The sequence below is a fragment of the Leptosomus discolor genome, chromosome 6 (assembly GCF_034619465.1).
Source record: "Leptosomus discolor isolate bLepDis1 chromosome 6, bLepDis1.hap2, whole genome shotgun sequence".
Lineage (NCBI taxonomy): Eukaryota > Metazoa > Chordata > Aves > Leptosomiformes > Leptosomidae > Leptosomus > Leptosomus discolor.
Window position 1 is genome coordinate 64,000,538 of NC_141396.1, and position 12,961 is coordinate 64,013,498.

Sequence of the window (12,961 nt, forward strand, 5' to 3'; positions counted from 1 at the left end):
GCCCTCAGCCGCCCCGGAGGCGCCACCAGGCCGCGGGGCCCGTAGCAAGCCCGGTCCCTCGGGGATCCGGCTGTGCCCGGGAGGGAAGCGGCTCCTCAGCCCGCCCCGGGGTGGGCAGGAGAGTGGCAGCTGCAGGAAAAGGCCTGTGCGCGGTGGAGGGGCGGCTCCTCATGCCCAACCCCCCCCCCCCCCCCCCCCGCCAAGCTCAAGGCCGGTGAGGGAGACGTGCCAGGGCGAGCAGTCGAGGAGAGCAGGAATGTACCGGCTCGGGGTGCCCTTTCCAGTAGCGCTGCTACAAACAGAAGCTCAAATGCCTCCATCTTGGTGGGATTCAGCTCACAGATTAAGGGCCACACAGTGCCTCGATGTGAGCAGTGCCTGAGCTCCCACCATGGACCAGGTAGATCTGGTCAATACAGGCAGCAGAGCCTGCAGAGGAGCTCAGCTCCCTCTGGAGTAACACACATGCTTGGTCAATCCACCCAGGTCTCTTAGGACATCCTAAATCAATGCTAGTGCCATCCTAGCTGCATTAGGATTTTCTCCTGGCCTCCAGCTGCCACTCTGGAGAGACATGGGCATCCTCCTGCTTGTCTGCTGTCCGTGTGGATGTCAGATACGCTGTGGCATCTGAGATGCTGCCATCAGACGTGTATTTGGCCAGCTGAAATCCTCCATCCAGCTGCCAGCTGAATGCCAGTGTTGCTACCATGACTCATCCGGGGAGTTTGGCTTCTGGAGGTCCCTAGTCCAGCCCTGCTCAGAGAACAGCCCACTTTAAAGGGAGATTAGGTTGCTCTCTACCTTGTTCATTTGAGCATTGAGTATGTCTATTTTTGGAGAATCCATAACCCCTCTGGGCCTCTGTTGCAGTGTTTGACCACTCTGTGAAAAACATTCCTCACATGCAATGAGGCTTTGCCTTGCTGCTCCTTGTTTGCTGTGTCCCGCTTCTTCCCTTCCAGCCTCCAAGAAGAGCTCACCTTCTCTGTAACCCTCTGTTAGCCAGTTGAAAACAGCAGCTACAACTCCCCTGAGCTGCTCGCTGTGCACCCTATGCCTGGGACCATTTCAGTGGCTCACAAACACCCGTAGTGGGTGGCCCCCTGGGAAGGCATCTGAGATAGCAGATGTACCTCTTGCAACAGCATAGGGCTGGTTTTTTTGGAGGTGCTGAGCTACCTTCCAGTCCAAAGGCAATGGGAATGGCTTGATGCTCAGCCTCTTAAACCCGGAGCTAAACAATTTACACTTGGACCCGGTGAGAATGTCAGCCCAACATCATCTGCTTTCTAGGGCTCCAGCTCTGTGTATTGTCCACGGGAAGAAGAGGGGCTTTGCTCAAACCTGCCCAACATAGGCATTGCCAAAGCCTCTCAGTAGGGATGGATGGAGATCTGGATCACCCACCGCTGCCTCGAAGCTGAGTACAGGTGTGAATGTGTCCAAGCACGGCCACTCACCCAAGGACCAGTCCGAGAGGCGGTTCATGAACTTCAGGTCAGAAGGGAGGGTGAGGATGTAGAAGAAGTGGAAGAAGATGTCCACAGCAATGATGGCCCCTACGTGGAGGAGGGCATGGACCCGGATATGCCTCATCTCGTCGTCTTTGCGTCTTAGCTCTTGGGTGCTCACCTGCCGGGATGGCAAACCAGGAAAGGGCTGAGCTAAGAGACAGGATGGACAGTGTGTTCCTCCATCCAGAGGAGCAGTCAAGGTCCAAATGGGGACCGAACACTCTCCTTTAGAAATCACACCATGGACTATGTGGCCTGAATCTCCATTGATTAAGGAAGACCCAAGGGACTAGCTCAGGTGAACCCATCCACAAGGAGCAGGACATGTCCCACCCACAGCATCCCTCCAACACCCCCACCTCAGTGCTGAGCACGGCAGCAACGCGCCTCCTGGAGCACCCTCCTAGCAAAGGCTGTTCCCATCACTGGCGTTTCCAGCAGAGCAGGCACATGGTGTGACACAGCAGTGACAGGTCTGGCTGTACCTAAGGGACCCAAGGTGGGGTGAAGACCGTACTGACCGAGGAGCTGGGGTTTATGCTCTTTCTGCAGGGACATGGTTAGAAAATCAACTTTGCTTAAGGGCGGCCCCTTGCACAAGTCACCCAGAGGGAGCAAATGCTCGTACTCATCACATCTACAGGGCGCCACAGCCTGTAGGGAAGGGCATCCACATGCCCAGGAGAGGCTGGGAGCAGTGCTGGAATCCCACCTGACAGCTCTGCCAGGGCTGGATGTGTATCTTTGGCCAGGGTCACTTGGGAGGAGGAGGAGGAGGAGAACTGGTGGTCTCTGGAGCTTCTGCTGCAGAGGCCTGCTGTAAATGAGAGGGAGAGCTGCTGGAGGAGCCATCCTGAATCGGTTGGGACCTGATCAATGGGGATTTTGTCTCTGCTGTGTCTTGTACAAACAGGGGCCGGGCTTTGCCTCCAGGAGTTGTCATGTCTCTGGCCGTTGTAATATAAAAAATCATCAGAGCGAGCTTTCAGGATTACACCGGGCAGACTGATGTCCTCACTTCCCCGCATTGCTGTAAAAATTGCTGCTCTATTCAAAATCCTCTTATGTTTATTACTTTCCCTTTATTCCCTGCAAGAGGTGGGAGCTCTCCCGACGTAATCCGCAGGCTGCCGCACCAGCCCCATCGTCAAATCCAGATGATTCCTGAGAATTAAAGCCTTTGCCAGATTTTATTTTTGTGTGTGTCTGTTATATGCCAAGTGCTTTAAGGACAAAAGGGGCTGCTGGACTCTAAGCTGGAGGAGAAGCTGAAGGAGGACAGACTCTGGCATGGAGATGTGTGGGAGGACACGGAGCCCCCCTTTCATAGAATCATGGATCATTTAGGTTAGAAAAGATATTTAAGATCATCGAGTCCAACTGTTAACCTAGTACTGCTGAGTCGACCACTAAACCATGTCCCTAAGTGAAATACCTCCAGGGATGGTGACTCAACCACTGCTCTGGGCAGTGACAACCTCTTCTGTGAAGAAATTTTTCCTAATGTCCAATCTAAACCTCCCCTGGTGCCACCTGAGGCTGTTTCCTCTTGTCCTCATGTCTGCGTGTGGTGGCAGCACTCTGCCACCATCCCCGTGGGATCAGGGAGGTGTCCCCCACACTTCCAGCCCTACAGAAGTGAAATTATTCCCTTGATCCTAGTAAGGAAGATGCTTTTCAGCTCAAATGGGGCTGAGCAAGCCCTGGTACAGATGAGTTCCCATCACACAAGGTCTCCACCAGGATGCAGCACCAGTAGGAGCCAAAAAGACACAGATCTGCCCCCTAACTGGGTCAGACTCCATCTACCTGCCTCTGTAATTGCTGTTGGGCAATTAGGAATTCACCCCTAAAATTAGCTGCGGCTCCAGCAGTGCAGGGGGGCATCTAACCAGGAGATGGCAGTGGTGGCCAGGCCAAGACAGGACCCTTAGCTGGGGCATGGCAAAGGGGTTGTGGAGTTAATCCTTGTCCCTTTGGGGTGAGCGTTTTAAGCAGCAGAGGCGGGAATTGCTCATTAAGTGGCTAGAGACATCCAGGTTTGGGGCTGTGCAAAGGAGCCCAAAATAAAACCCCCTCCAGATCAAGCCATGTAGAAGCGGTGGGAGTTCAGGTCTTGGGGACAGGAGGAGTTCAGGTCTTGGGGACAGGAGGAGTTTAATGCCCTGATTTACAGATAACTGGCTGCAGCGTTAGGAGAAGCCAGGGCTGCACATTTCATAGGAACGACTGATGGAAACTGGGGAAGGAAGAGGAATATGGGATGAGGACAGCACCCCAGCGCACTGTAAACCCTCCAGAGGGGCTTGGACAGTGGGACTGCTGGAGCCACGCTCAGCTGGACTTCAGCCTGACAGATAAGACATGACTGGAGAGATGAAGCCTTAGGATGAAGCGTTTCTTCCAGCAGGTTGGGGAGAAAAGCCCCTCAGTGGCCTGGCCATCCCTAGCACTCGTCTGCTGAGAATGGGCTGCCGGTAGACTCAGTGCACCACCAGCATCCCTTGTGGGGGACACCAGCGCTGACCTTATGATCTCTAGAGTCAAATGGGTCACCAGGGTATTTCATGAAGAGCAGAGGAAGCCCCTGGTTGCTGAAAGACAGCCTGGCACCCAATCTTACTTATTTCTAGAGAAATAACTTCAGATGAAGACACACAGACCATGCCTGGAAATTCATGCTTGTTGGGTGAACCAGCAGGATGGAAATGTGAGGCTGACCTTGCTGTCACACCCACCAGCATGCAGAGGTCCCACAGATGGGCACCACATGCCTGGCTCTCACCGTGGCCTCCCGGCACCGCGCAGTGGGGCAGCATGGAGCTGCTGGGGTGACAGCGCATGGAAACTGAGGCACCGAGCAGTGCAGGTGCCCAGCGAGCAAGGACATGAGCTGAACCCTCCCCTCCTCATCCCAGTGTGATGCTTTCACCACAGCAACGTCTTCCCCTCTGAACAGATCAGCGGCCCAAAACCCCAAAAAGAAGGTTGATGCCCCTCCACACAAAAATCACAGCATCATGGCACAGACTAGGTGACCACAAGAAGCTCTACAACCATTTGCACCTTCACTGTGGCAAAAGATGGGGTTTTGCAGGCATTAAACCCAAGCAAATACATGCAGGGAGAGGTCCTCATCCAGCCCTGCCTCAGGAGCACTCACCTGGGCATGGAACTGGTCAAACGTCATGACAGGCCCGAAGAAGAAGAATGGGAGATAGAAGTTGTACTTGAGGAGGTCGAAGATGGAGTAGATGCCCTCTTTCCTCTCAGAGCTCTCAAGTGCAAAGCTCATGCAGCGCATGATGGTGAAGCCGCTTCCTCCGTAGAAGAGGACATCTTGAAGATCAAAAGCTCCAGTAACAAATCCGCTCTGGATGAGAAACAAATAGTTACCACCAGGAACGCGGTGTCGCTTCTGTGCTCCCTTGCTTTGTGGAGGACATCACTCCTGGGGCAGCTGGCAAAGCCTCTAATTACCCTCTGACACCAAGTGTCCCTGGAGCTCATAAGCCTTGCTGTTGGAAAAAGAAAAAAACTGGGGCTCGATTTCCCAGCTGGCTCCTGCATCCCGGAGGAGATGGGAAGTGGTGGATCCTCTTGGCCACGTCTTCACCAAGCAGCTGTGGGCCACGTAGGCTTTGGTCTGGGGTGGGAATGTCCCCCTCCCCAGGGAGTGAAGAAAAGCCAGCAGAAGCCTGATGGAGAGGGGAGGGGAACGCATATCAGGAGGTAAGCAGCAGGCAGGGAGAGGCAGCACTGTCCTTCAGAGGGACTGAATAGCTTTATAAGGTCCTTCCTGGGCTTCTCTCCACCCACCAGTGAAAGTCTTAACTGGGCAGAGAGCTAAGAGATAGGTATGGGCATCACTGAACCCATCCCAGCACCATGTTACGGATGGGGAAGCTGAGGCACGGGACAGGAACACACCTTGCCTGTCTGACAAGCTGTTGCCTAAGCAACAAGGAGGATTCAGGTGTCCTGAGCTTTGGCCCAGCATGAAGCCACCAAAACATGACATAGTCCCCGTGTGATTATTCCCAAGCAGCACAAAGTCCCCTCCTTCTGAAACCCTGTGGGAGATCTGAAGTAGCCAGAAGAAGTGCCTGGGGTTTGCGGGTGCCACAGGAACCCTCCTTGGAGATAAACCCAAGGAGATGGACACAAGTGGGCTGGAAATGAGGCAGAGATGGCCCGAGACAGCCCCTACCTGCCACGAGCTGAATGGCTCCACCTTGAAGGAGGCGAGACAGCAGAGCCCGGCCACGTAGCAGAGCCACTTCTGCTTGGCCAGCGCGACGGAGTAGAGGACAAGGCAGTGGGAGAGGAGGATCATCAGGTAGACGAGCCCCATGCTGCCCAGCACGGCCGAGACCCCGTAGAGCATGTACACCACAGCCCGGTGCTGTGAGGAGAGAGCGGTCCCGACCCGTGGTCAGCGTGGTGAAAACCCCGACCCTGCTCCCGCCCATCCCAGAACATCCTTCAACCCCCCCTCCGCAGGTCCCAGGTCACCCTTGGTGCTTTCAGATCCATCCCACCACATCCCCGGCTCACCTGCGGCACCGTCATGGAGCAGATCTTGCCGAAGAGGACGTGTCCCGAGAGGGCGAAGATGATGACGTTCCTGAACGAGGTGAACCACATCACCCACTCGAAATCGGCCACGTCCTGCGGGAGCAGCACCGGGTGCCTTACTGCCCCCAGCCCTCGCACCCCTGCCCCAACACCCGTCTGGAGGGGAAACCAGACCATTTCCAAAGCCTTTTCTTCCCGTTTTCCACCCAAGGGCTCCCGAGCACCCCAGCTTGGTCATAAAACCCCAGGAGAGATGCGCAGAGGTTGCTCGTCTCGGTGTGCACAAAGCAGAGCATCCACGGTGCTGCTCAGGATATTCTCCTGACTGGTTCTTTAGGGAGAAAAATAGGAGTCACGTGGACTTTGCAAAAAATATGTCAGCAGCAGAAAAACCAGCTCTGCTTCTCCAGCGGTCAGCACCGACCGTGTCACCGGTAACTAGAAAAGACCGAGTCCTTCCTCCGCTTACCATCTTCCTGCCGAAGTAGTGCCAGCCCGGCTTTATGCCGTCCCGAAAAGCTTTTCTGTTCATGCTGTCTGCAAAAGAACCAGAGTTATGGGGAAAGAAACAGCTCTGGGAAACGGGGCCTGGGTTTTGGCAAAGCAGGGAGCCTTCCTCACCGCGATGATGAGCCGTCAGGGCTCAAACAACCCATCCCCAAAGCGCCTAATTCCCGTAGATAACCACAGGAGTCAGGAACCTCGATTTCTGCAAGAATTTCCAGCAAAGCCTTTTCGCAGTGCCCATCCCAGGGACCCTCAGCTGATCCCATGAAATTTTCTGGGGTTTTTGGGCTTCCAGATGAAGCATTGGGGAAGCAGCCCTGTGTAGGCAGGGTGGTTGCCTGGAGAGCTGTGACGTGCCACAGCCTCTTGCCCTGAGCCACAGAAATGGGGACAAGGGGGCAACCGGGCAAAAAGGCCAAAAACTCTCTTGGAGCCTTGCAAAGGATTCCCAAGTCGTTCTCTGCCAAAATTAAATCCGGGGATCTGCTGTTGGTATCGACAGCTGTAAAAGCAGCCGCCTGACATCCATCCTCCCTCCCAGGGCCCCCTCCAGGGGGGGGATGAGGTGGGGAGCGTTACCTCTGGAAGCTTCAAAGATCCCGCTGCCGCTGTACACCACAGCGCACGTCACGGTGAGAGCATAAAACCCCAGTTCGTAGCTGGGGAGCATCGTTTTAACCCCCATGGTGGCAGGTCAGCGCCCCAGCTGGTGCAGGGGATCCAGACCTGGGAAAGAGAAGGAGGAGAGGAAAGTAAACCAGGGGTGGGAGCTCACCTGCCCCTCCAACACCCTAAATTGCTGCTGGTCCTCAGCAGCTCTGCTTTGTGGGCTTCCTTGAAGGCCGGGAGCTGAAGAGATGGAGAAGACGGTAACACCTGGGACACAACTCAGGTGTGAGGAAAGAGGTTGCTGCTGAACCCTGCTGCAAAACCCACCCAGGAGCCAGGATCTGGGGGCAGCTCAAGCAGGAGATCCTGATAAAAAGGCTCTTCCCAGCAAGTTGCATCCGTCCCAATGTTCAGAGATGCTCCGGGATGCCAGCTCCCCAGGATGGGGTTCCTCCAGCATGCCTCTGATGTCCCCTCTTAATTGGATCCTTGGAAGGGCTCCGGGATAGAGCACAAAGATGCCCGTGCTGGAGGGGATGGGATGGGATGGGATGCCCCTATTCCCCTGCCGTGGGCTGCTGCTCGCCTTCTCCTGGGATTTTGCCCAACCTTGAGCTCTTGAGGGGGCTCCTAAAGCACCGTGGTCCCAAAGTGCTCCCACCCCCGAGCCTTAGGGCGGGCGAGCCCCCCCCCGCCCGGCATCAGCGGAGCTCGGAGGATGCCGACGCTCAGCCCCGCAATTAGCCCTGGGCTAATGACTCCCGTTAAGGCTAATTAACGCCGGCGCGACGTGCCTTTCAGCCCGCCCCGAGCTCTGCAGCCTGTCCGGCAGCTGCTAAAAACGCAATTCGGGGTTGGAGCAGGGTGTGCGGGGGGGGGGGGGGGGGGCGGGGCGGGGGCAAAGCATCCTCCTCCGGCACCGCCACCCACTCGTGAGCATCCCCCGCGGGTGGGAGGGGGGACCCTGCGAGCGGCGCGGGGCGCTTCGAAGGGATTAAAGAGCGAAACTCTTGCTTTTAGGCAGCAGAAAAAGGCGAGCCGGTCACCCTCTGCTTTCCCATCCGCATCGCAAAGCTTTTGTTTTTTTTTTTCTGATTTAAATTATTTTTTAATTTTTTTTTTGTTGTTGTTGAGATTTTTAAAGGGGGGCGGGTGTCGCTGGTAGGGATGCGGGGTGACCCCATTTTATCCCTAGCACTAGGAAAAAAAAAAAAAACGCTTTTCCCGGTGGGAAGGGCCAGCCCTGGGCTGGACTCAGCCCCCGGGAGGTGGGGGGGGTGGGGGTCGCCCTGCGGCCGCTTCCCCCCCCCCCCCCCCTCCGTGCGGGGCCGCTGCGGGCGGGCGCGCTGCCACCTCCCTGCGGTCCCCCTGCGGCGGGAGGGCACCCACGGAGGTGGCTTTCAAGAGGTGTTTCTTTTTGTTCTCCCTCCTTTCCACGCTTTTCAAGGCTTTTTTTTTTTGTTTTCCTTTTTTTTTTTTTTTGTCGGGAGGGGGCATCCCGCAAATGGGGCGTGTGGGGGGGGATGTTTAACGGTCCCCGGTCGCCTGCGGTGGGCGAGGGGTGCTGGCAGGGGGGACCCTTCGGACAATTTTAACTCCTGATCGCTCCGGGGTTGCAGTGTCAGGTGCAGGGGAGGGGTTCCCCAGCGCAGCCCCCCCCCAAAAAGCTCTGAGCAGCCGCGGGGCAACACCATCCTCATCCTCACCCCCCCTCCCCAGTCCCCTCCACCGCCCCCGGCCAGGCGCTGGGAGCGGGCAGAGGTGACCAAAACCCCCTGGAACTGCGGGAACAGCGTGTCCCCAACCCCAGTGTGACCCTCACACCCCACACCCCCCCCCAGGTACTGACCTTGAGCCCCGGGGCCGCGGGTGGAGGTGGGCGAGGGTGCGGGGATCCAGCGTCCGGCACCGCGATGGGGGGGCTGTGGGGGGGGGGGAGCGGCGGGGACCGATGGAGGATTTGGGGGGGGCTGTTTGTCCTACAGCATCCCTCAGCCTGGCTTTGGGGGGCCGGGGTGGGGGGTGGGGGGGGAAGGCTGAAGGAGGGGTGCCGTCCCCCTCGCTTTGCCCCTGGAGGAAGTTTGGCCGGGAGTGGAGCGGAGCAGGCGGGAGGTATTTTTATTTTAGAGCAGCACTGCAGAGGGGGGCTGGTTCAGGAGCTGTCTGTCACGGCAGCTGCTTGGAGAAGACCTGTGCTGGCTGCCAAAGCTCACCCCGGGCCAGGGAGCACGGCCCAGGGCTGGCCACAGGAGCCCCGGGCCACGGTAGCCCCTCCACGAAGGGACAAGCTCCCTCCCAAGGGGTGTCTCTCGGTGTCACCACTTTGAGCCTGGCAAAGGAGCAGGTAGCCCCCCCGTCGCTGTGAGCAAGAGGGGAGGCAGCTATCACTTCGTGGGGCTGGGGAAACTGAGGCACGAAACCAGGAGGTGCAATTCCTCCCCTGGTTCGGGCAGTGTTTAAATCGGCGCAGGGCTGGGAGGTCGCAACATCTCTGCAAACCAGGGGAGACCCTGCCCAGCTGCCCCTGAACCGCCCACTCTGGAGGATGGGTTCAAAAGGACAATCATGATGAAGACCATCGAGGAACTCTTACTTCCTCCCCGAGACCACCAAAAGACCCCCGAAGGGGAAGACTGCTCCTGCGCGAGGGGGAAGAGATCTAATTGACATCCGAAGCGGGACAGAGCGATAAATATGGAAATACGTCAGTTTTGTTGCTTTAAATAGGAGGCAACGCCCGCGGCTCGGGGTGCAGCACCCTTAGGGCACCGGACCCTCGCTGCACCCAGCGCTGCAGGGCTGTAATAACCAGACCTGCTCCACAATCCACTGGGATGGCGGAATTCTTGCGCAGATCACTACGGCTCCAAACGGGAGCCGTTACGGTGGGATGGGCTGTGACCTGCTGGCTGGTCCTGGGCCACTCGGCCGAGCGGAGCCCAGGGCAGGGAGAGCTCGCCCGTGGCGGCACCGTCTATATTTAACCGCACTAATGCAACTTAATTCACGGCCCGGCCCGCCTGGAAAGCCGCGCTCCTGCCGCGCCGGCTCTTCGCAAGGAAAACGACGACGATTCATCAAAGGTCGTTTATTCCCCGCGGGTCAGCTGTAGTTTTTAAAAATGGGATGCATCCGTCAGGCACTTTATGGCTGCTTTGTGGAAGGGCTCTGCCCAGCTCCAGGGCAGGAGACAACCTTTGGCTCAGCCCAAGTGTTGGGAGGACTCATATTCGGACCGTACATTAGCTAAAACCCGTCCAATTCCACACAAGGAGTGTCCGTAGCCTCAAATACTTGCAGCAAAATTCACCTGATGCTGTTCCTCACAGCTTAACTGCAGCCACCAGGCTGTGCCAGCGGTGCCGAGCGTTGTCACCACTAACCTGTCGCCACCAGTAGCTGCAATGAGAGGCTGGAAAAACTCAGAGCTTATCAAAACGTGGCCTGGGATGTGACTTTACAGCGGATGAAGGCTGTCCCAGTGAGGAAGCGCTGGGGGCTCACGCCGCTTTTATCTAGCAGAGGAAGGCGTAACGATGACTGGCTGCAAACTGCAGCCAGAGAAATTCAAGTGAGAAAGCAAAGCACGGGATTTTTTTTTCCACAAGGACAAACTTCCAAGGAAAACAGGGGGTTGTGGAGGTTTCAGACCAAGCCCAGTTACATCCCTGAAAGAAATGGTGTAGCTCAAACAGCACAAGCGTGCTGGAGAGATTCAGCTGGCTGAGGACCAGTGGTATGCGTTTGTGCAGGCAGGGAGAAAAGTATTTTCACTGATTTTCTTCTCTGAGTGATGGGCTGGGGGACGTGGGGCTGCTGCAGCCAGCTGAACTGGGGCTGCCGCTTCCAAAATCTGTCAGGGTTTCTTAACATTCAGCAACCAAACGACACGCGCTGCAAGAAAATCGGTCTCATACCTCGGAAACGGGGAAGCAGTTGCTGCAAGAGTCAGCATTCGAATTCAGCATGTGGAGGAGGGTCACTCTGTGGAAGCGCAGAGGGAATTTATTTCAAAACTAAGGTGAAAACTGAGAAGACCTGGACAATCTGGGCCGTGTTCAGACCCCTCCACTGCTCTGTGACGGGAGAGAGGTTGCACATTCCCATGAGAAGCAGTTACTTACAGGCACGGGCTCTCCAAATGAACTGTTTTACAGTGCCTTTAGTTCCTTCTTTGTCCAGGCGTGTGGCGGTGCTGTGTGTTTGTGCAGAAAAAAAAAATAGAGAAAACGCTTCTGTGCGACCCCAGACAAGCGTATGTTTAAAGAAATGAGTGTTGCAGCACTTGAGAAGAGGTTTGCACCGTGTGCTAGCGAGCCATATGCTAACACCTAGCACTCCCAGGTCCTTATCTGCCTTTCCTGCCTTGATTCACAGCCACCCCAGGAAGAATTTTGCTGGGGAGTGGCAGGAACTTCACTGCTTCGTCACAGAACAGGAGGCAAACGCTGGGCATGCATTAGAAAGGACAGAGAGGCAGATTGCCTCTCCTGCTCTCCTGTGAAAACATTATTGATTCACACCGCTGCGCAGGCGAAACCAGAATCTCCAGCTCCAAGCTACCAGCCTGAATTTAGCAGGCACGGCATAGCAAAAGCTCCCCACCTCTGCCACAGCTCAGGCAGCTTTTCGACTCGCGAATGCAGGTCCTTCAAATACCTGATTTCTTTGGTCTGCTCGCCCTAGCCCACGCTACGTGATCATCGGGACGGAGCTGAACAGAGACGAGCCGCAGCTCACCTGAGTGAGACTCTGTCGGTCTCTCGCTCAAGGATTTACGATTCCTCGAGGTCACCGGGAGGACTGCAGGTTCAAGATGCCTTTTCCTGGGATGCTACCGGCAGGGTGAGCAGGAGGAATAGGGCAATGGACCCTTTTGGTCCCGGGAGAAACACCTGGTGGCTTTGCTGAGCTCCAGGCCAGCGCTGGGGGAGCAGAGCAGGGCTGTTAAGCACAGGGAGGGTTAACCCGCAGGTGCTGAGTTTATCCTCGGCTCCGTGACCTCCTCCATCAGATTCCATGAACTGTTTGAAGAGAGACTTAAGCAGGGAAAAAAGCCAGGGACGACACCACCCTCACCGCATCTGGAGCGACTCCTGCTCTCTTTTTCCACCCTGCCTTGGTGGAGTCAGGACGCAGTCGCCGTTCTGGGGAAGGGAGCAGCTGGGGTTAAAGTCTGACCCACTCCACGCTCACAAAAAGAGGCTGACAGAGCAAAGCAGGAAAAGAAAAGCTTTCAAGCCGTTCCACCGAGGAACAAAGCAGCACTCTACCAAAACGACCAGCTCTCCATTTGCTTGTAATCCCCAAGGCTAGCCCTCCGCTGGCAGGCTGCATGTTAACGCCTCATTAGCTTGCTCTTGGTGTTCTCCCCGTGCTGCAAGAGAAAAGGACGGAGAGGCAAGGGCTTCCAGCACCTCCAAAAGTCCCTCCGCTACTGCGTGGAGGACCTGCCTGCGTTCTGTTAGCGGTTCTTCCTAGCGAGAACAAGACCTGCCTGACGGATGAATGCAAAAATAGGGAGTTCATCACCCGGATGGCAAGTTGTCGTACGGAAGGAGCTGGGTTTAAGGGAGGTCTGACTGATGGCAGAGGTAATCTGCACAGGTTTCAGTGGAAACTCCACTGAGTTTCAGAAAACTCTGCTGCCAGTATGGTCAAGCAAAGAAGCAGGTTGGAATGGTGAGTGGAGGCCCCCCCGAAGTTCCCTTGTGGTATTCACAGGCCAGGCTAACCCACTCCCTCGGCAC

At 56.3% G+C, this 12,961-nt stretch overlaps 1 protein-coding gene across 1 annotated transcript; it reads right to left on the minus strand.

Moving 5' to 3' along the window:
• Nucleotides 1–4: 4 nt before the first annotated feature.
• LOC147415390 (protein-cysteine N-palmitoyltransferase HHAT-like protein) lies at nt 5–7,287 on the minus strand. The gene is made up of 7 exons (XM_086467345.1): nt 7,182–7,287; nt 6,565–6,632; nt 6,075–6,188; nt 5,728–5,922; nt 4,681–4,890; nt 1,464–1,635; nt 5–129 (listed from the first exon to the last, which is right to left on the minus strand). Exons 1-7 carry the CDS (start codon nt 7,285–7,287, stop codon nt 5–7), a joined length of 990 nt encoding a protein of 329 aa, XP_086323471.1.
• Nucleotides 7,288–12,961: the final 5,674 nt, after the last annotated feature.